Here is a 24160-nt window from a genome sequence, read left to right on the forward strand (position 1 = left end):
GCTCTTTTACTTAAAGTAGCCAGAAGAAAGGGGAAGCCGTTCCTGGATTCCCAAACAAGAGCTTGAATTGGCTTTCACTTTAAAAACAATGTTATAAATAGGGAGTGAGTTGTTAATGAAATCTATAGCTCCAGACTTAAGGAACATGGTGGGTTCTGTGGGGTGACCTCGGGACTCAGTGAATTCTCAATTCCCAGCAGCCAGCTTCAAATCAGACATTTGAACTAGCCTGGCCCTATGAGGGGAAATGCCGCTAGTCTTCCTCATAAAGGGAGGTGGTCCAGGTAGTTTAAACAAATTACCTCTCTAAGAGCTGAAGCTTGAAATGTCATTATTTATATTAAGGCTCAGGTTCTTAAAATAATATTTATTCTCCTGGTACATGAAGAAAACATGTGTATGTGTTGTAAACGCTTCTGTGAATTAGAAGTATGCTAGATGCCAATGACCATAGATTTGCAGCAGGGAAGAGGGGAGAAAAAGAGAAGACAGCTTGATATTATATAAGACTGCATGGGGATACCACCATGAGAGAGGACAGCTGCGGGACAGGTCCAAGTACAGTACTTTGCAGTCAGATGTCTGTGTTCAAATGCCAACTCTAGTCCCTACTAGCTGTGTGACAATGAGCAAGTTTACTTGACTCCTCAAATTCTCATTTTTTCCTTTATTAGATTACGTGGAAGGGTGATTATGGGTATTGACTGAGATAAGAGATGTGGCAAGGTGGCTCAGTGAGTCTTAAGTGGTATTGTTCGGTAAAGCAGTTGGAGGGTTTACACTGACAACTTCAGTTTCCCCAAAGGATGGCCTCCAAATAATTCAGTCTTTGTTCCCAAATGAAAAGAGTTTGTTTCTTTGTGGTTGATGATTAATCCCAACCTCTCCAAGTCACTGAACATAGTGAATTCTGCCCACGTTTCCCAGCATGGCACATCCATGCATTTTGGTCAAGAGGAGAGTAGAGCTCAGACCATGAGATTCTTTTCCACTTGGTTTTCCCCAGGACAGGATCTCCAGAAGGGAGATCAGTTAGGGAACAGACCAAAATAGAACATTCTGGCTGCTACACTGACTGTAATACAACATGAAAATCATAAGCGACATAGACAAGGGTTACATGTAGTGATAACTCACTGAAGATACGTTTCCTTATGGTTCAGTTTCACATTCCCTCTCCCCTTTTTTGGTTATTTTATGGTACTAGGGAATTCTCCTGCCTTAGAGCCCATCTCTCTTTTCAAGCTTTCTGTTTTGCCTCAGCCTGGTTCATGCCATTTTGTTTTTCTTTTAGAGACAGAGTCTTACTCTGTTGTCCAGGCTGGAATGCAGTGGTGTGATCATAGCTCACTGTAATCTAAAATTTCTGGGCTCAAGCCATCCTGCCTGAACATGTGGGACTACAGGCACACACCACCACCCACAGCTAATTTTTAAGTTTTTTGTAGCGACTAGACTGTCACTTTGTTGCCCAGGCTGTTCTCAAACTCCTGGCCTGAAGCAGTCCTCCCACCTTGGCCCCCAAAGTGTTTGGATTGCAGGCTTGAGCCAGCACATGCCTGATTGGTTCACTCTTAAGTTGTCACTCAGATCTGAGGTGTATCAACAGCACTTGTATTAACACATTTGGTGAGTTAGAACAGCTCACTGAGACAAAAGGCTGCTGGGTTCCTTAGCAGGTGTTAGAAGTTTCCCTTTCAACTTTTTTGAGAACTGATCATTCTTAGTATTTGCATGGCTAAAGAAACCCTTTTAAGTGTGCAGTATGACTTAGGACTTAAGTTGATTACTTGAAAACATGAGTTCTTTGATTTTCAAATGCCATTACTACCCTTCACATGTGGCCTTTAAACAATCCCAAACTTAACTGAGAAGACTCTTTGCCTGGTATATACATTCAGCTATCAACCCTGAAGGAAAATCTAAGTTGAGTATTTCGTATGAATTTCATTAGGGCATATAAAGAAATTTTTTTAAAAAATGATAGAAACTGGAGATTTTGAAGGTAAAGTGTGATGGCTGCCTGAAACACACAGATCAGTTTAAAGCTGTTGTAGACTGTACTGTGTAATATGAAATACTGTTAGTGGGTTTTATTCCACAGTTTCCATCTTAATTGCCAAATCCTCTCAAGTTCTGCGTAGTGCATTGATTCTGTAGCAAGTCATTCTAGTGCCCTAGAATGTGGTTTCTAATTGTTTCCATGTTTCATAACATGCCAATAAGCACACACTCGAATGGGTCTGAGCAACCACATGGAAGGAGGAAAAAGTTTGGAAAAAATGAAGCACTTGGAGGGAAAGTAAAATGTATACAGCTGGGATTTCCACTCCAAGGATATTATTTGTGGATGACTGGGGCACATGATTGGCAGCCTTGCATGCAGAATTGAAATCTCCGAGGTGGGATTTGTCTGCTTTTTTAAGTGGACATTAAATTATTATTTAGTGTGTGTTATTTAGTGCACCTTTTTTTTTCCTTTATCTATCTGCTCTTGACTCTCTACTTCTCTGTCTCCCATCTTGAGGTACAGAACACAGAGGGAATGTATCAGCCTCATGCTTAGAAAGTTCTTGAGTAATCCTGGTTAGTGTTAGAAGTTGAAAGGCTTAGTCAGGGTTAGAGTATGTCTGACTTTCACTTCACCTCACCAGCCTGCCTTCATTCCTCGCCCATTGTAGAGACTCATTGCTTATCTTGTCTTGCAGGCTTTATGGTGAGGGTTGATTCACTTAAAGAGCTGTTTGTACTTCCTTAGTGTTATAGGTGTTGGAGATGGGAAGTGAAATTTTGACACTCATCAAATGGATCATGATTTCTATTGTAATCCAATGTGGGCTGTGTCAATTCGGAGTGAAAATATAGGGCTAGAAATGAAGAATTCTATTCTTGGTTTCCAAGCTATCATAAGTCCCATTTTCTGTTTCCAGATAGGAATCATACAAACCAGATGATGCCATACATTAGTAAAGCAGATCAAATGTTTGGTGCATCATGACTTTAGTTGTATCTTAGGCCAAAGAATGGGAAAATTCCTGCCCTACTAAAATTTTGTGGTTTGTGCTAATGAATGGAGATTAGATGCTGTCCAGGACAAAGGGACTGGGCTGGTGTAAACTTCACTTTGTTAACAATGTAGGGAACTTGACAGTTGCCTGGTGGGACACTTCTGACCTAATGACCACTCGTTCCTCCTCCTATGTCTTCCCCATTCCTTAAATGTCACCTTATTAAATTTCCCCTAGCACACAGTGAAGGTGAGATGTAGACACATACACATTTTGTTTTGTGGCTAAGAGGGCAATTCTGAGCATGAAGCAGTAGAAAAAGAGATTATGGTGAAACATTTTCTTCTTTTCCTATAAAACAAAGCTTGAGATTCTTTTCAAATTGTGAGATCCTTTTGGGTTAAAATTTGACAGAATCCCATTGAAGATTATAAATGGCAGTGTTATTGTTTTCATTGCTGTTATCGGTTTTGGAAAGCCCAGCCTTGGCCAGTGGCAGACTAATTCTTGGCTCTTCTGGTTTGTCAAGGTTCGGTAAGTTTAATGGAGAGCAAATGCTTTCCAAATGCCAGGTCTGTGTCCTTTTCCAAATGGAACTGGAAGCGCCAAAGGCCTTGAACATTTAATTTCTCAAACTGCAGCCTAAAGCACTGCCTATCTAGGGCAACAGAAACTGCTTTTTTTCCTTAAGCAACTTGAGGACCAGCAGCACAAACATTGCCTTTGGAGTCGGCATGATGTATGGGATTGTTTTTGAAAGTGGTGGATACTTAATGTAAATAGGACACTGGTAACAAAAAGAATGATGCTCATGTTGGCAATCTAAAGGATGTTTGGGTCCTTATCTAGCAAGTTCCACACTCTTGGTTTTCTCTTTTCAGCAGACACAGTGTCAGATAAAAGAGAAAGAAACCCACCAATTTCTTGCTGTTTGTTAGCTCTCTGGATTATCTACCTTCTTTCCCCACCCCACCTTCTCTACTTAGAAAGGCAGCTGACAGATTCTGGCTCAAAGCATTCTCTTAAAGCCAATTAGAGTCCTCATGGCCTGAGTAAAGAGCAGGAATGGGAGGAGGAGATGCAATTTTTCTCCTGATGACTTTGTACAAAGCCTTTCTCATTCTCTGCATTCATGTCCGTGGTTCTCCGGTCCTAGATTTGGTCTCATTTCTAAGGTTTTCAGAAGTAGGTATTAATCTCTATGTTTGCTGTTGGTTAGGGTCCAATGTTTGTTTTTTCTCTATCCTTTATCAACAGAATGTCTAGAAAGGACGGTATTCCGCCACTAAATACCCAACATGTACTGGTTGTTAAAATATTGAAATGCATTGATACTGGCTGCTACATATAAATTATCTTTTTACTGCAACACTGAGTCATCTAATGATACTGTTTAGAAGAGCTGACACTGGAGTCAAAGGCAACTGCTGGGAAGACCAAGGCAGAAGCAGAAGTGGCTATAGGGCTATGTGGGGCATCCAGGTGCTTTTCAGCAGTGTTTAGGGCTGAGGTAGGACCCAACCCATGTGGGAAGAGCTGATATCAAAGTGCTACTTGGCAGTGAGAAAGAGGCACCTCACACAGTTCTGCTCTGGTTAGGACAAAGTGCCAGAAACTTGAGACTTAATGACTTTCAATTTAGCGGGGGGGATGTCATTGGAAAAGTTGAGGGCAGCTCCCTATGTCAACCTCTGGCAGACACACCAAACAAAAGATAATAACTTTTATAAATTACTGAACAGTTTGCAAAGTGTTTGAATGGTACAATGAACTGGTAAGCAATTTTATGATATATAATTAGGTTTATTTTGAGAATAATATTTTTCAGCTTTATGGCTGTGTATATATATATGAAAAGCTGTACTGGTGGTCAAATGCTTTAATATCACTCTCATTTCAAATATTATAGTGCCTCTTTGTCCGCTACTAAGTAGTGGTTAGTAAAGATAGCTTAAAAGCAGGAAATACACAAAACAGACCGGCTGCCAGTTGGGAGGAGATATAGCCAAATATTGATTGAGTGCAGAGAACTACACTGTCGTTAAAAGAGAAACACTGAGATGATCTCTGTCCTTATTGTGGAAGATCAAGTATTTAATCTGGTCTTAAAAATTTCCAGAATAGTTATTATAACCTGTAGAAATAAATAGTTCAGCATTTAATATTTCTGTCCACTAAAATTTCTGATATTTATCTAAAACTTTCTCTTGTTATAGTCTCCTTTGTTAAATGGGTATTTACAAAAGGGTACCAACATTTCCTTACTCCCAAAAATAATTTTGACTTGTGTTATCTAATGTTAGCCTGCTTGTCCGTTCCTTACAGAATGCTAATTCTTAAACAACCACTGTGCCCAAACTTACTAGCTATGAATTTACAGTCACTTTTAGCAATAAGTTATAGTGTCCCACATAGCAGTTTTTATTTTAGGTCCTTCTTTGGCTAAATAATCTGCTCCAAAGCGGACTTTTCAAAGTACCATGTGGCAGATACATTTTGGATTAGCAATGCCAGAACCCTTTGTAGGTTTCAGTTTGTTACAGTTGGAATTCTGAGGCCTTGCCATGTTGCCATGCTCACTAACTCTTTAATAAATTGAGATGAGGAGGTTTTGTTTTCAGAAAATTTTAGACAATTTAAAAATAAGCAAATCTGGACCACAGTTAATTGATTATAAAGTTGACTACCACTCATTGAGTGCCTACAATATGCCGAGCACTCCCAAGATAAGCCATATCAAAGTAAATATAGCCTAGAACAAGGGAAAGCGTTTCTCCCAAAGCATGTTCAGCAGACCTGCTGGATCAGCTTCTACTAGATACTTGCACTGACAAGATTTTTAGAAACGCATTTAAATATGTTTTATTATTCCATCAACTTGATTGTGATAGTTTGTCATGAGAAAGGTAAAATAAATTAATTCTATAGCATAAATTTAGTAATGATCAACCTGTTCTTTTCAGAATTATAGAAAAATGCAAGCTTCATTTAAGGGTAATTACTTCGTGATAATAAAAAGAAGTGTCCCCCCAAATTCAGCCAAAAATCTGAACTGTCTCATTCAGTTTTAGTTTCAAATAAAGTTACTGAGTGATGTTTCTAAACCACATCCTGAGTAACAAGTTCTGCTGTTCTTCTTTTCACCTCAGAGTTGAACTCATTCTCCTCTCAGAAGAGATGGGGGTGCAGGTAGATTAAGGGAATTGTTTGGAATCTCAGAACCACCTATTTGAAGAACCAGGAGGTTTAAAAACACCTCCACTTAGTCAATAAGGCTGGTGGGTTGAGGCCAGAATGTCATCGACTGATAGTCAATAATAGCTAGTGTTTGTTGAATGCCTGTTTGTGCTGGTCATCGGGTTAAGTGTTTTAGGTGCACCATTTTCAGTCTCCACAATAGCTCCATAATGCTGGAGATAATGTTCCCATTTTACAGATGAGGTGGCGAGGCTTTGGTCCTGGAAACAGAGAAGCAGTTTTCCAGGCATCCAGGGAGACTCTGCCTGACCTTCCATGAATCAGTCCTGAAGGCCGCTTCTGTCTATTCTCAATGAAATAAAAAAAGGCAAAAAGCGGTATTTGTATTCAGTAGCTCCTGCCTTCTAGTTCTTATGTACTCAAAGGGAGCTGCCTTCATTTCTCATCTCACAGTCAGCTTTATGTGTGAAGCCTAACAAGCAGTAACTCTAGAAATACCTTATGAGATTTTCTCTTAGGAAAACCGAGTGGGGGAAGGGCTGTTGTCAAAGGAAAACATTTTAAGAGCAAAAAATAGAGATAGTTCATTTACACTCGCTAATTAGGTAAGGGTGCAGGAATTTCGGAAAGAAAAATTAGAAATTATCTTACTATTCTTCTCCTTTTTTCTTTTCTCACTACACTTCATACTTGCCCCCGATGCTGAAATCGGAAATCATATTTAGCATGTGGCAAAAGATGAGACTTAAAATAATATTTGTCAGTAACTCTAAGCCCTTAAATTCAGCCCTCCAAAATCAGATGAAGGTGTGCAGGCTGCTAAAAGAATGAGGTCAAGAAAGGAAGTGCTGAGGTGCTTGCCAGCAAAGGGAAAAATGTATTGCTGTCGCATTCAGATAACCTCAGGGAAAGCTTCTAATCCCAATGCTGAGACCATGTCTGAGCATTTTCACATACGTTAGGGTATTTATTTTTCATAAGATCCTTTTGAGAAATATTTCCTGAGAGAAAATGGTAATATTTAAATAAATCCGCTTTTAAAAATTGCTCCTGATTTTTGCAGTTGAGTTTGAAACGTTTATTTTTCTTTTGGTAAATAATAAGATTAAAGTGCATTATTCAAATTGAGTACAAAAGCAACTTTTTTCTTCTTTTAGCTAGAAATTTTCACAGCATTTACTCCTTATAGTAATACTTTGTGGTTTTTTTTTTTCTAAAGGGGTCAGAGTCTAAGCCAATAATAGCTGCAGTTTCAAACTTATTACAAGAAATGTAAGGATTAGGATAATTTTGGTTTTTCCTGCTTCTTAGGTATGGAGCAGATTTGTAGATGGAGAGTCATTAAATAATGGAGTGATTTTTCCAAAAGTTGTGTAAAGGTTGGCTTCTCATTCTTTCCTTCATCGCCTCTTCTTACCTCACTAAAAGGTCTAAGTGTAACCAAGTCCCAGTTCTGAAATATAATTGTATTGAATTTGGTTCAGTGCATTGAACTGACTGCATCTGTTGCATTAATGTGCTGTTAATGTGCAACATTTTGTTGCATTAATGTGCTGTTTAGTGCACATCATAGTGATATTTGTCCTCAGGGATTTGATTCGTTTATTTTGAATCGAAAGGGTTGCTATCCAGCTGAAACTGTTAAAAGATGAGTTTGAAGTTCTCTCTTGAATCTTTAACTCAACATATTGTTGCCAGCTTCTCGAATATGACAATACGAGGTCTCCAAAGTTACTTTTTCGTCCTCTGCTGGGAGACATCAACTTGACATCTATTTCATGGTTTAAAACAAAGCCTGTGGCATAATTTTTGTGTTTTTTTTCTTTCTCATCTAAATCATGACCGCTTATGTAATATTGCTTCTGTTCAGATGGTAGCCTCTGCTACATATGTCTGCTGTGAGCTGTGTTTAGCTGATGGTGAAAGAACATATAGCGATGCCCATGCCTGGTCACTCTACGTCAGTATTCTCCTTCAAGAATTGTCCTTTCCCTGTGTTATCTCTTTGAGTAAGGACAAATGATAGAAATAACAAACACAGGGGACCAGGCGCAGTGGCTCACGCCTGTAATCCCAGCACTTTGGGAGGCCGAGGTGGGCAGATCATGAGGTCAGGAGATTGAGACCATCCTGGATAACACGGTGAAACACCGTCTCTGCTAAAAATACAAAAAAATTAGCTGGGTGTGGTGGTGTGCTCTTGCAGTCCCAGCTACTTGGGAGGCTGAGACGGAGAATCGCTTAAACCCAGGAGGCGGAGGTTGCAGTGAGCCAAGATCACGCCACTGCACTCCAGTCTGGCAACAGAGCAAGACTCCATCTCAAAAAAAAGAAGGAAAGAAATAAGAAACACAGAAGGCTGTTTTTGTACAACTGTACAACTTTACAACTAGGAAACACACAAAGTACTTTTTTAATCTTATTAAGACAAAAGTTTTGTCTCATTGTGAACCATTTTTGTTTGTTTTCATTAAAAAGGTGATGTTTGTGTGGTCTCAAAGTTGAAATCAAGACATAGGAATCAAACCTTGTGAATTTAATATCTGGCTTACTATGTAACTGTAGAGTAAAACGCTTTCCTTTATTGTCTTGTCTAGGAAATTGTTTACAGGATAAAACCTCTCCCTTTCTTAGAAGGTCCGGTAGTTTCATGGAAAGAGCCCAAATCCTCAGGGGAACAGATGCTATCTCTGTGAAAGACAAAATTACAATATTACTCACAGAATGCTATGAATACTCATATTAAACATAAAAGCAAATCATTATGTAATAATTCTATTCGCTGGACCAAAAAATTTTTAGTGTCTATAATAATAATGCTTTATTGCCTTTGTTTAAATCCAAAGATTGTGATTTTCCGTTCTTTCTTTTTCAAATAGAAAGGTGTATTCCGTATTGGAAAATACTGCTAAGAGCTTTCTTTACCTAGAGAAATGTATTTCAGTTGGCTTCTCTTAAGAATTACTCCCATTAAAAAAGGAATCTGAGATAGAAAGGGTAAATATAGTCTGATCTATGGCGTTAGTACAAAAACATAGTGCTGTGTTTGTTATTTTTCATTATACTTTTTAATGTCCCACAGACTCATGCAGTAAATTTGAGGCTTACGGCAGACTTGGAATTATTCTTTGTTGTGTGTTAAACTAATTAGGTTGAATACTTTGTATGTGTTTTTGTTCCATTCCACATAGAAATTGTAGAGTATTCATCTTGAATGAATTTTAAATTATTCAAACTTTGTAATGTTAGTGTATGACCCTCTAAGACTCTTTGTAAAGAACAGACAGCTCTTTTCCCTGTAGATATTATAGGTTTAATTTGCTTCGGATACAAATAACATTTATCTTGTGTTTAAAAAAAAGCACATGCTTATGTTGTTTAGTATATGTTGATAGATTTTCCAATTATTTCTACTTTTCTTTGAACAAGCATATTTGGAAGTTGTGATAGCTCAAGATGAAATACCTTGTGCCTTTTAAATCTCGATGAATTAACACTAACTATCTTACCATGTAGTTTAAATGCCAAAGTGTCATCTTCCTGATGCAATTCATAACGTCTATCCCAGGATAAATTTGTTTTCTTTTCAACCACACTGAAGTTTCAAATCCTTCTCTCTGTATTTTACCCAGCAACGATCTGCAACTTATTTTTCTCCAGGAAAATTGAATCTGTTACTGTTTAGTATTCCTACCAGTTTGAAAAATGTGGTTTATATTGGCATCAGAGCAGTAATTTACATATATTGGGATAACAAAAATGCGTGCCAGAAAAAGATCAACATAAAATGAAATGCAGAAAAGCTGTTTTCCTTCCACAGCAACTCAAAGTAAAGTTAATAGAGAAATTGATGAGCATTTGCCCTGAATGTGTCACTTGTTTCTTGTAGGTGAAGTGTGACCAGTATTGGCCCAGTAGAGGCACTGAAACCCATGGACTGGTTCAAGTAACGCTGCTTGATACCGTGGAGTTGGCCACATACTGTGTTCGAACATTTGCACTTTACAAGGTTTGCTTTTTATCTTTTTCTCCTCCCTTTCCCCTCTCTATTGTTTAAAGAAAGCTTCTTTTGAGAAATCAACTCTCCTAAGGCTTTACTTAAATCTTGATCCCAACAGCAACAGTGAAGAATGAAATAAATCTTCCATTATCACTCAGCCATTTTTCTTCTTGTCTGGTGATTTATCAGTAAATATAAAACTCTTGCTCTGAATGAAAGTTTCAGCCAATGAAGAATAGATGAAGAAGAACTAGTTCTTCCTGTAAAATAAATGTGATAGGAGCTCTCCTGGTAGTTAAAGCTGAAAAATGTAATGCTTCTCACCTTAGAATTTTGTCTTCCTGAGCAAATGTTTGTCATTTACAAATAGCTTGGGGTTTATATTTCCAACGATTGTGTCTTCCCAAAGGATATAGGGTGGGAGAAAGGAATTAGGATAGCACATTTTAGCATTACTTCTTCCCTGTTATTCATCATTACCACTGAGGCTGGGAAAACAGAATTTCAGCTGATATTCCTACTTCACAGAATGGTTCCAGTGAGAAGAGAGAAGTGAGACAATTCCAGTTCACCGCCTGGCCTGATCATGGTGTTCCAGAACACCCTACACCTTTTCTAGCTTTCTTACGTAGAGTCAAAACCTGTAACCCTCCCGATGCTGGTCCGATGGTTGTGCACTGCAGGTAAGAAGCATGTGTTTCACTTGCAGTCAGGAGGTTTTTGAGGAAACAGAAAGCTAAATTGTTCCTCATTGGATGTTTATGCAACTTCTTGACATTCTGGGATAGAAAATGCCTTTATAAATAATACAGCTCTCTTTTGGTCAAATGAGGCCTATGCTAACATCAAGAGGATGGATTTGACATAGATGCATATTTCTCCTGGATGGAGTAAGCAGCTGTGGTCCATCCCTATTGTCTTTTCCCAGTAAAAAACACAAAATTAAGTGTGCACATGGCTATAAATATGTAAAACAAAAAATAATATGTGGAGGAGTATTCTTAAAAACGAATTTATATTGTTAAGTTCTTGTGGGCTGGACCAATACAACCTTTTTACCATTTATAGGGAAAAAATTACTGAACAAAAATAATTACTGAACAAAATAATAATATAAGCATTAGGGAGACTATCTTACTGCTTAAAGATGCCTTCTGTATATTAGTAATATCAAGTCTCATATAACAAATCACTAATTTGATTTTTAAAAATTCATTTAATAGAATATATACAAGATCTATAATTTGGAAGAAGTTATGTACTTAGAGATAATAGGCTTGTGTTTCTCCTGAAATGTATAGTTTGTATTTTTTGCTTAAATCTGACTAACATGTACATCACCACTCAGACTGCAATATATATAAATGTTTAAAGATTTTTAAATATTAAACTTATGTCTTCCAGTTGCTTGAGTACCTATTAAGTAACACTTTTTTTTTTTTTTTTTTTTGGAGACGGAGTTTCGCTCTTGTTACCCAGGCTGGAGTGCAATGGCGCAACCTCTGCCTCCTGGGTTCAGGCAATTCTCCTGCCTCAGCCTCCTGAGTAGCTGGGATTACAGGCACGCGCCACCATGCCCAGCTAATTTTTTGTATTTTTAGTAGAGACGGGGTTTCACCATGTTGACCAGGATGGTCTCGATCTCTTGACCTCGTGATCCACCTGCCTCGGCCTCCCAAAGTGCTGGGATTACAGGCTTAAGTAACATTTCTAACAGACTACTCAAGCTATCTGATAAGAGTCTATTTATTACTATGTAAATGTATAGCACATATGACTTAAAGATAGTTCTTTATAACCCGACTAATCCTGATATGAAAAAATAGTGCTTCTTGCGCAGACAAGTAAAATACAAGTGTAGGAGTGTAGGAAAACATAAGAAAGCATCAATCCAAAATCTCTTCTATCATGACTTAATACCGTAACTTTCTTTCATACCCCATGTTATGCTATAATATAATACGATAGACCCTAGAAAAGGGGCTAGTTTTTTAGAAGATGGGGTCAATAGATTGATCAGAATAAAAGCAATGAAATTTACCTAGCCAAATTATGCTACAATGCTCATTATTAAACAGTGGACTGGCAAATTCCAAACAGGATAAAGTTACTCTTTTCCAGCAAATGTTTTCCTCGATAAAAACAGTAATAACATTCCCTTGTATTTATGTAGAGTATGTTACTAATTTCAAAGCAGTTCCCTATGCTTTTGTTTGATGTTCATAATAACACTATGTTGGGTTAAGAGAATTATGTTGGGTCAAGAGAAGTGAGAGGCTACAAAGTTTGCTTCAAGTACTGATAACTAAGAAGATGGTGGCACAATAGTCCTCAAGTCTTATCTAGATGTTTGTTTCCCTGTATCCAAGACAGGATCCTTTGAGGACTGGTCACTCAGTTGCAGTTTTCTGCATGAGTGTAAAACACTAAAAATTATTTTTAATTTGAGCAAGTGATTTTACATCATGAAAGAGATTTGTTTCTCCTGCTTTTTGGTTTTAATTCAGGTGCTACTTTGATGAGTCCGTATGCTCTGTTACACACAGTTCTTTGCAGGCCTCAAAGACCCAGTGCACCTGATTATATGGTGTCTCTGCTTGGTGAGAGCTGAACTTGATTATAAAAATCACACATGAAACACATGAAATGTTTTCAGATAGAATTTGGCCAAAGGATAGAGAAACAGAAAATTTGGGGTTGGAAGAAGAAATGTTGCCCTTATATGCCTGATGGCAAAAATATGGTACACACACACATGTCCCTGCACACACACATACACGTAATTATATGTTTAAGATAATAGGAACAAAAATTAGAGACACATAATTTGGAAGTTCATTGAAAAACAGCATGATGATTTTTTTCAAATTGCATTTCAAAATACAGAATCTGTCCTTTCTCAAAATGTTCTTCCCATTTCCATAAAGTAGAGGCTCTAGAAAACGGAGATAGATAAATAGATCGATAAATCAATCAGGAGATCAATCACAAATCGATAGATCAATAAAGACCTAATTTTTAAAATGCAGTTCGCCCTCTGTAGCAAGATATAGGTTTCATGCTGGATACCATGAGGGATAAAAAGATGTTTGCAAGCTAATAGCAAGTATGAGAGATAAGATAAATAGCTATAATGCCTCATTTTGAGAAAATACACGCACTCGCGCACACACACTCACATACACCCCCCCCCCCAATCCATGTTATGTTAAGCCACCTGGACTCACCTCTGAGAAAGACAGGCTACTCAGGAGAAATAAGCAAACAAAGATGAATGTGCTGAGCTAATAGCTGCTGACACTTGGAAGTGCTGTGCCTGAGGCTCTGGAGAAGCTGCTTATTGAAACAAACAACAGAAGAGTAGGTATATTGGTGGAAGAAATTTGTTAGCAACTTCAAAACAATGAGGGAAAGGAACTGCATAAACTCAGCTCTGTGAAATAATTACCCATAGGTAATTTTATATGTCTGGTAAGAAATTTGGGCCTCTTTATTTAGGAGGGTCATGTCAACATTGTCAACATGCATATTATCATGAATCCTTGAGTTGAATACAAGTCAAGTTAAAACTTGACAGCATAATTTTTTGTGACAAAGCAGCAGATTAGTCATTCTAAATGACAGTTACTAGTGTAGCATCCCAAAAATGCTAGTTTAGGAACCATTTCTAAGCAGAAAGAAACTACGCAAAAAGCCACAGTAGCCATGTTACAAAGGGATCCTGATCACGGTTAACCGTGAAATCACAAAAAATAGTCTGGAATGTAAATACTGTATTTTGTGTTGTGATTACTTTTATTATGTACCAAACTTTTTTTTTTTCTGTAATAAAGAGGTAGTGACAAAGTAGATCCAAGCCTTCTGCTCAATATGTCCTGTTAGAATGGAGGAGATTTTAAAGAAGTCAGTAGTAGTAGCCCAAAAATGGTGGGACTAGGGGTGCAGTACAGAAAAAGATAATTATGGTAGTATGACAATAAGCCATTAAATAAAAGAAATTCTAACAATCAACCACAAGAAAGAATTTTAGGGATAGCCTAGTACAACCAGAGCAGATGGGACCTCGGAAGGTCAAGGAGGACAGAGTCTACCACACTCCTAAAAGAAAGAAGGCCTGGTTCAACAGGCGAACAAGGAAAGACCAACTCTAGTTATCCATCAGTTCATATAGAGCATAGAGTCTCAACGTTGAGAGTACGCACTCTGGAGAGATAGACTACTCAAGTAAAATGTCAGCTTGTTTACTTACTGGGTGCATACCTTTGGACAGATTATTTAACCTCTCTTTCTTCACCTGTAAAATGGGGTAACACTGTATATAGCAATGAGGATTTTATAAAAATTAAGTGAAATGACGTAAAATAGTTACATATACAGCACTTGGGATAGTGCATAGCATACAGAAGTATGCAGTAATTTTAAATTATTAAAAATATTCATTACTGAGTACCTTTTAAAAGCTGTATGTATATTTAGAACTCTCAGAAGAAAAATTCAACTGAACTTGGATATCATCTGTGTAACCTGAGCCATCCATTTTATTAAATAGCAGTTTATAAATATACAAATCATTAATTGAATGGATTTTTTCAAATGTACATATTTTCCACTATGGTAATTCCGTAAGACTTTTCTCAGCGAGAGAGAACATGATGCTGTATGTTAGAGAGAATCATTTATAATAGTGCATCTGTTTGTATAAAGACCTGAGAAACCCTTGAACTCTTCAAATGATGCTGTTAAAGGAACTTAATGCTATGGTCCTTGATGCCTTCAAGATGAGGGCTTAACTGCTTATCATTGCATTCATGGCCTTTTGTAATCTAGGCTGATCTCACCCTTCGCACCTCGTTGTTGACTCCCTGGCCCATCTTCTGATAACTGCACATTACAAGTATCTTCATCTCTGACTCTCAGCAAAAGATATTTATCTGGTCTAGAATTTCAACAGTTCCCCTTCTCTACCTGATGATGTTCAACCTTGATACATAATCCAACTTAAATAGCACTTCCTTTTTGTATTGCAAATGTTGCAAACTGGCTTCAAATGGTTTTGTTGATATACATGATAATTTTTTGAAAATTTGAGCATGAATTTCTCTAAGCTGGAGTGCGCTATCCAGTTTTCCAAACTCTTCCCACTCCCTATTATTTAATACACAGTTATGAAATTACTTCATTATGTAGACATTTGAATTGTAACTCTGGAGAAACATTTGAAGCTTATTCCCCATTCGTCTTCCCACAGGAAGAATTAAATACTTTATTCTCTAAATTCTCATAGAATAGGTTCATACTTTTCATGTTTAGCTACATGTGTGCAGATCATATGTGCCTTGAGATCTTAGAAGGCATGAGTAATGGCTTCTATACATTTTTACCCCAGCTCTTGCACGTTAGTAGGTACTTAATAATTGCTTATCCAAGTAAAAATTTTAGTAATTTTTACAAAAATAGTAAGAGAGTTTCAAGGCCGTACTGGTTTTTTTGGTTTGTTTTTTAACCCAAGAGACTATATTTGTATCCCTTTATATTGGGCTATTTCTTTATGAGAGCTTATTTTAAATTGTTTTTGCCTTATAACTATTTCTGAGTTGCTTCTTCTATTACTCTACATTTGTTATTCTTTCACATACCGTCTATTCCACGATTACATGTAGATATAGTTCCCCATTCTGTAGCCATATTAATAGTTCAGGATAGTTGAGCCCTTATTCAACATCAAATATTCTTTCTTGTCAACTGAAGAGGCCCTTTTGTAAGTGCTTTATATATGTTACTGCTTTTCCTTTCCAATGGTATTTACAAGAAGAAGCGTTATTCTCCCATTTCACAGAAGAAAAAACAGCAGAGGCCAAGTAAGATCCACTTACTTGCCTGAGCTCATACTACTAGTGGTGGCAAGGCCATTATGTTCCCCGTGGCCCTGTGAATCAGGCAGATTCTGCAGACTTCAGGTCCCATCATAGTTTTTAGCTCCCCCTTCTGCTGTCCCCTTGGGGTCATTTCTCTGTCAAGCCGTCCCTGTTGATCCGGTCAGAATGAGTCACTCCTTCCTTTCTTGTTCCATACCATATTGCCATATTCTAGCCTTTTTTTTCACTCTTTCTAAATCAAAGGCAATTGCTAGCATGTGAGTCTCTTTGATTCCTTAATCGCTTGAACATAAATAATTATAATAGCAACCACTCATGGAGCCATTACTGTTTTCCAAGTATTACTGAGCACTCATATGATCCAGAAAATATTATATTTTGCTTGCAAAGAACATTAAGCACAGGGAGGTAGTAAGTGATTTGTTTAAGGTCATATGGCATATACATTTCATCCTGATTTCAAAGTCCGTGGACTGTTTATCTATCATTATATCCAGTTCTTATTCTTCACATTGCAGAGACCACCTAGTCCCTTACACTTAACTCTTTACATGTGTAAAGGTTGTCAAATAGATACTTACCATTTTCTCTTCCTGAAACACACACATATACATACATGTATGTACATATATATGCAGTGCATGAATAGAGACATACAATATTGTTTTCCTCTTGTTTATAAAATTCGATTTTGGAGGAGAACTTTCTATTTATTAAACTTAGATTTTCTTAGAGGTCATGCATTACATTTTCCTATATCATCTTAGTCTTTCCCTTAGAAACTAAGGCCATTTGTTCCCCTTTTGAGCCTTGGTTTTTATGTTGTTTTATAGAATATTGTGTGGCTTACCTTCTAAACCACATATTCTATAAAGTTTATATTCCAGTACCAAAGGGACATGACAGCCGATTTGCCCCAAGTATTTGCATTTGTTAGGAATGAATACATTGGGGAAAAGCTATAATTTCAGTGAATCAGTTATAAAACCTTGACCCATGATACTAAATCTCATGTCACATTAACTCTTTTTAAGACAAAGACTTTTTCTTTATAAGAGAAACATACTCATTTATGGAAAACATTGGAATGGGGATAGATCACGACTCCTGAATTGATCTTCTAAATGAAACAATCTCAAGGAAAATAAAATAAGCTTCCTGAGTATCACTTAAATCTGTCACAATCATAGAATCAAACCACTCTTCAAAACTGGAAGGAATAGGAACTGCATACCAGGCATAGATCAATAATGTCCTAGAAGCACCAACAGGCCACTAAAGTGGTCCAGTAGAAATCAGATGCCAGTTTGGGGTTCCAGAAACTCCTAAGTTCCAATCTTCATGATAGTTTTTGACTTTGCATGTGGAAGCACAACCGGGAAACTATGTAGGCCATATTCATAGCATAGCCATGTACCCCTAAGCCTGACCCAATATTGATGAAAATGGCCGTTTCAAAATCAAAAGATTTTGGAAAGCATTGCATAATAGCATAAAAGCAAACGACCTTGTGATCCAGAGAAGCTGAGAGTGCTGTGGAAAATTGTTTAATGCATTTTAACCATTCATCCTAAATTCCATTTTTTATTTCTTCTAATGTTCCATTCAAATGTCTCCAGATCAAAGACCACAAGTATTGCCAAAGCATGTGATAGTTTTGAGATGCTGACAAATGTGAACCATAGACCCATATTTTCCTTAAACCTGAGGTTTATTTTCATATGTAAATTAGGTAATAGGAGATGCTAGGCTTCTGTAGATGAAAGGTGGGATTGTTAAAAATGCCAACATCTCTCGATAAGAATGGGTGGAGTGTCCAAATTATGTCCTTATTTATGGAAACCTTTTAAGGTGAGGAATATTATACCATGTGGAACTCATTATGCCACATTCTCTTTTTATACACCAATAATTCTGTATAAGAAGCAAATGCTTAGTTTATGAAACAACATAGTGATATAAAACAGGAGGCTGGGTCTTCAATCTATTGATGGCACACTCCTATAAGAGAAAAATAGCTTACTTCCACTGAAAGAGTTTAAAGGTAATGGAACCCTCCCCCAAAAAAAAGCCATTAAAAGGAATTGCATAGTGTCCCCAGGTAGGTATAAAGCGTAAAACTCAAAATGGAGAAGTTGAGGTGCTAGGAAGAGCTCTCTGGCGGCCTGATTAAATGGAGAATTTATTTGAAAAGAAGCATGATAGATATAAATACAGTGGAGGAGAGGTGAGGCCAATAGTAGTACAAAACTAACTTCAAAGTCTGTCAGTCTTAACTGTCAGGTCTGTATGATGAAGTTTCCTTCAGGGGCAACTGAGAACCTATCACCAATCCTGTTCCCATTTCGTGCCTAAGAATAGCAACCAACTCACTTTTGTGTTGTAAGTGACTGTTTACTGAGCATCTCCCCATTACTTACTTGATTTGATGTTTACGGTAAGAGTGGCAGATGTGTACTGTTACTGTCCTCAGTCTCCAGCTAAGGAGATCGAGACTCTGAGAAGTCAAGTGCTTTGCCGAAGAACACGTACTTCACTAGTAAGCTGAGTCTGGAGGAGAACCCCTTTGTGATCTCTGTGTGTACCATACCATACTACCACTTTCCATGTTGCTCAATTTATATCTTACAAATGAGAGTTGAACTGTCCCTCACCTACAAATGAGGTGGCCTCTAGCAGATAGAGCTGCTCTTAGGACCCAGAAACACCTGGTAGTGCAAACTCCGCAGTTGAAATTGTTCGAGAAACAGAGTTCAGATCTCAGCTGTACTATTTACTGCATCTGTGACCTTGAGCACATTAAATAATCTTTCTAAGACTCAATTTCCTGATCGGTAACGTGGGGATATTAGTGGTATTTCTTTCACAGTATTGTTTATAAAGATTAAATAAGAGTTGTGTAAAGTGATAAATTAGCCTGTTACATAGAAAGAAGTCAACAAATGTTTACAGTTACTGACTTTTAAAAATTGTTGTTTTACCTCAAATAGTTATTTGAATTGCCTCTTAATACCAACAAAGAGTACTATTATATTTTCTGAAATGTGAGTTTGAGTTGTAGGTCATTGGTGATTCAGAAGAATAGAAAACATGTGCATGTATACATTACCATAGAAGATGGGTGGCAGCTGGAATATTTAACATAGAAAAATGTGTTAAGTACTGTTAAAATTATTTCATAGCACTAAAATAAATGCATTGCTTATTAGAACCAATTGTTTAACAGGCTTTCTCATCTTCAGCAGTTTGGACCTTTTAGATCATAGAATTTTTGCGATGAGAGCTGTCCCATACATTGTAGGATATTTAGCAGCATCCCTGGGCTTTGCTCACCAGATGCCAGTAACACGTCCCACCCTCACCCCCTTCCCCATATTGTTACAATAAAAAAATGTTCTAGGCATAGCCAAATGTCCTTTTGAGGGTAAAATCACCCTAGGTGAAAACCACTGCTTATGGTAATAAAACTGATTTTTAATTTTGGCAAAATTATTGTTTCCAAATGATAGCCCAGCTCAAAGCTTTTAGCTTTTTTAAAAAAGTTTATTTGAATGGCACTCTTTTTTTTTTTTTTTTTTTTGAGATGGAGTTTCGCTCTTGTTACCCAGGCCGGAGTGCAATGGTGCGATCTCGGCTCACTGCAACCTCCACCTCCTGGGTTCAGGCAATTCTCCTGCCTCAGCCTCCTGAGTAGCTGGGATTACAGGCACGCGCCACCATGCCCAGCTAATTTTTTGTATTTTTAGTAGAGACGGGGTTTCACCACGTTGACCAGGATGGTCTCGATCTCTTGACCTCGTGATCCACCTGCCTCAGCCTCCCAAAGTGCTGAGATTACAGGCATGAACCACCGCGCCCGGCTGAATGGCACTCTTATTTTAAGCATTTGGAGAACTTCTTTGTGATACTTACTTTAATTATAACCTTTTAAAGTATACAGAGAACTCGGATCATTACTTGAAAAGTCATCTAATAGTGTTTCTTACCTTGGACACTAACCATAGAAACCAGAAACTTGGCTCCAGGTGTCTCTTGGCACCAGAAAAATAAATAAATAAATCTACCTTCAAGGACAAAGATGTGCCACCATTATTGAATTCAAAAGCACCGGCTGTAGGTGTTCAACTCTACTGCCAAAAATGAGTTCCAAAAATACTTTTTGCACCATGGCAGCATCGCTGCAATAAATCTTCATCCTCTCATAGTAGCTACTTTTAAGGGCCATGCTCTTTGGAATTGATAAATGCTAGTCTTTTGTGCTATGGTATCAGTCACCTTGCTTCATATTCACAGTTGGTATGACGTCCGGCATTTTGGCAGTCCCAAACAGTAAGCCCCAGGAGTGCCCTCAAGTGGCATATGACTTAGTGACTGTCCCTTTTTCATTGTTTAGTGGAGGCCAAAGATAACAGATGAGATGAATGGAAGGGAAGTGAGTCACATTGTCAGACCTCCTGCCCAGGCTTTCAGGTTCCTGAAATTCTTTGCCCTTTGATTTTTAAGGGTACAGATTTCTGGGACAGCACACTTGATTTTTAAATCATAAAACTGTACCAAAGATAAGTTGCTTATCAAATACTTAAATTTTTTTTGTTGTTGTTGTTTTTCTGTACCTTCTTTCAAGGGACATGAGCAGCCTCTCTTTTTCTTTGTCTTCCCATCTCACCTCCCTCTATACCTCTTCTGCTTTGCCCAAAACTTCTCTACATTGCAGTTCATCAAGGGAGAGGCAGCAGTTAAGTGTTTCATCCGTGCACGGTAGTGCTTGTTAAGTCTGTGGTTTGTCAATCTCTAGTATATTAAAAAAGATGAACCAGATAAAAGCGGGCAGGATTAACTGTGACTTCAATTCTGAGGATAAACAGCCAAATGCTCAAATTTCTTTTAATAATCTGAAAGGGAGAGGATTATAAGAATTACGATTATTTTGAGAATATTTCTTTTCTCTGTTTTTGTTCATTTGTTTTGGTGTTGAGCAGTGAATCATGTTTTAAAATACTATAACTATTTTTTTGTTTCTGGTACACCTGTGTGTGATAGGAGTTGGCAGAATGGATGGTATGTCTATCAGTTAGCATTGCTACCTACAGATACCAACCCAAGACACAGTGGCTTAAAACCACAGTCATCTGTTATTTCTCATGGATCTGTGGGTTTACTTGGGGCAGGACATGGATGTTCTGCTGGTCTCTCCTGAGCTTTTTTTCTCAGTCAGCTTGAAGGGCTAGGAAGGCCAGATGGGGTCTCTCTTTCTCCCCAAGGCCTTTCATCGCGGTCCAGTGGGCTCAGGGTTCTGAGGGCATCAAAGGGGAAGCTACAAGGCCTTTTGAGACAGAGGCTTTTACCACATTCCTTGGTTTAAAACAAGTCAGCGGCCATTCCAGATTTAAGGAGTAGGGAAGCAGACTTCACCTTTTGATGGGAAAACAACAACTAATTTATGACCTCATTTATTCTACCTATGAGTGCGACATTGCTGAACCTTATTTACTGGACTGGTGGAACTCTGCTCTCTGCTCATCAGCCTGGCTAAATACAATGGGACTTTTCCTCATCAGGCTGGATGAGAGGAGCAAAGACCCTTAAGCTGACCCCAAAATACAGGGTTTATAAATAGTATATGAAATAGGTAAGTAGGAAAAAAGTCCATTCTCAAACAATGTATTTCATAACTTCTACCTGATTACTTCTGGTACAATATCAGCTTATAGGTAGGAGAAACTTGTGCTCTTAACTCTCCTTTCATCCTGACTCAAAAATATTTCCTTTACATCTTCCTGTTATTCAGGATTTATTGGGGCTAGTGGGCCTCTTTTTGAACTCAGAAACAGGACTGTGATTCATTCACAGTGAATCATAAACCTGAAAGGGGCATTTCCAGCCTCTCAGACCACTTCCCCTCCTGCAGCCTTTGCTTTTTTGTTTTGAATTTTTTTTTAATTTCAGAGTGGAGAAAACAAAATTAGGCCAGTGAGGTTGACTGCTTTCCCATAGACTTCTGCTGGACTCAGGTCCTCAGACTGCTGGTCTAGTATGTTGTCCACTGCAGTAGGGTCCTTAAAATTTTGTTTAAATTAATTTGATTAAAGAATCCCTTAACATTTTCTAGATACATTAGGAAAATAACCAGAAAGCATCCGTATAATAAGAGGAAGTGTTATGTTTGGCACCAAGACAGTTGAAGTAGGTAATTTTGACACATTAGACCCAATTAAGCATCCCAGATCTTCAAGCCCATGACTAATGGAAAGAAAGGCTGATGGGTAGCCAGGGAGCACCCTGAATGCACTGGGGACCCATTTGGACAGTGCAGCTACAGCAGTAGAAAGTCATAGAGCGATGCTAAATGGAGATGGGAGAAGATGTCAAAGATAAACTTGCCCTGCCTTGCAGCAGTTCCTGTAGTCGTGATGGTGGAAAGCACGTCAGGCCACTCAAAATTACTTTACATGCTGTCTTGGCAGGCCCTGCTCTGGTTCACAGTGGCTGCCTGGTGTACCTGCCGCTCCCGTTGGAGCGCTAGCCTGGCTGTGCCGTGGCTGGAGCATGAGCCTTTTAGTGTCGATATGCCTGGGAGGCCCATCATCTACAATTTCCTGCACTCAGGCTCCAGCCAACTGCAGCAGATGCTATTGTTACCTCTTCTATTGAATAAAGTAGGAAGCAAAGAGAGAAGGAAATTTGTCAATATTGTTTTTCTGCTGGAACCGAAATAAAAACTGTGTGTGGTACATTGTCCAATGGTAACCCATGTGCCAAATCTCCATTTTGTGTAACATGCTTATATAAGACTCTGCTTCTGTATTTCTTAACGTAATGTAAATGACCTTCTTGATTCCACTGTAGATGTGCTACGATTATAGCCATTCAGATCTCTCAGTTTGGATTTGGGCTATTTATTTCTCGCACTCGCACACCCTTTGCTTCTGACCATGCCATCTGCTGGAATCATTTATATTTCTTTCACACACTCACAGTGTTTGTTATATGCCTAAATTTAGCTGTGTAACACTCTGAAATCTTTTACATAAATAAACAAATGTTTAGCAAGTATTTTTAAACCTTTTGCCTTGATAACTAGCATTAATAAGGTGCATTTGTGTCTCTAACGTAAGTACAGCTGCTGAGAGAGTTTCTTGTTACAGAAATGTGTGAAGTGACACCAAAATCAGAAAGAAGAGAATCCCTTTTGAAATAAAAGCCTGCATATGTAAGCATTCTCTATGCTGAAGACAAAGTAAATGATGGTAAATTGAGCTAACAAAAAGATCCTTTTTGGATACAAAACATAACTGGGGGTGAGGGGTGTCTTCAAACTCTGCTAAGTCGCTAGACTTTCCAAGTTATCCCATCAAACTTTTGAGCCCCAATATGACATTGATGAGCCTGCAAAGTCTTACTGATCTCTTTCTCACTGCTCTATCCTCATCACCTAGTTAAGTGCAATGTGAATTTCCTTCACAGGACTGGATGAGAAGAGCAAAACGCCTAAATACAACTCAAACTGAGGGTTTTTTGATCAATATATAAAATAGGTAAAAGAGGAGGAAAAAAGGCCTTTTAATTTTTTTCAAAATGGCCACCTGATTTTTTTTCTCAATTGCATTTTAGGTTTGGGGGTACATGGGAAGAACATGTAAGATTGTTGCATAGGTACACACATGGCAGTGTGATTTGCTGCCTTCCTCCCCGTCACCTATATCTGGCATTTCTCCACATGTTATCCCTCCCCAACTCCCCACCCCACTGCTGTACCTCCCCATTCCCCGCCACAGACCCCAGTGTGTGATGCTCCCCTCCCTGTGTCCATGTGTTCTCATTGTTCAACACCTGCCTATGAGTGAGAACATGCAGTGTTTGATTTTCTGTTCTTGTGTCAGTTTGCTGAGAATAATGGTTTCCAGGTTCATCCATGTCCCTACAAAGGACACAAACTCATCATTTTTTGTGGCTGCATAGTATTCCATGGTGTATATGTGCCACATTTTCTCTGTCCAGTCTATCATCGATGGGCATTTGGGTTGGTTTCAAGTCTTTGGTATTGTAAACAGTGCTACAATGAACATTTCTGTGCATGT

General features: G+C 38.2%; 1 protein-coding gene across 32 annotated transcripts in view; it reads left to right on the forward strand.

The window, feature by feature from the left end:
- Positions 1–24160, forward strand: part of PTPRD (protein tyrosine phosphatase receptor type D) — a 1411192-nt gene that overhangs the window by 1343318 nt on the left and 43714 nt on the right. For all 32 annotated transcript variants that reach the window (XM_064381700.1, XM_064381675.1, XM_064381734.1 and 29 more), the window contains 2 exons: positions 10096–10215; positions 10735–10889. In XM_064381700.1, the coding sequence (XP_064237770.1) occupies positions 10096–10215; positions 10735–10889 (275 nt within the window). The remainder of the gene's footprint in view (positions 1–10095; positions 10216–10734; positions 10890–24160) is intronic.

The sequence above is a fragment of the Aotus nancymaae genome, unplaced genomic scaffold (genome assembly GCF_030222135.1).
Source record: "Aotus nancymaae isolate 86718 unplaced genomic scaffold, 86718_ANA_hifiasm-v0.15.2.pri h1tg000003l, whole genome shotgun sequence".
Taxonomy (NCBI): domain Eukaryota; kingdom Metazoa; phylum Chordata; class Mammalia; order Primates; family Aotidae; genus Aotus; species Aotus nancymaae.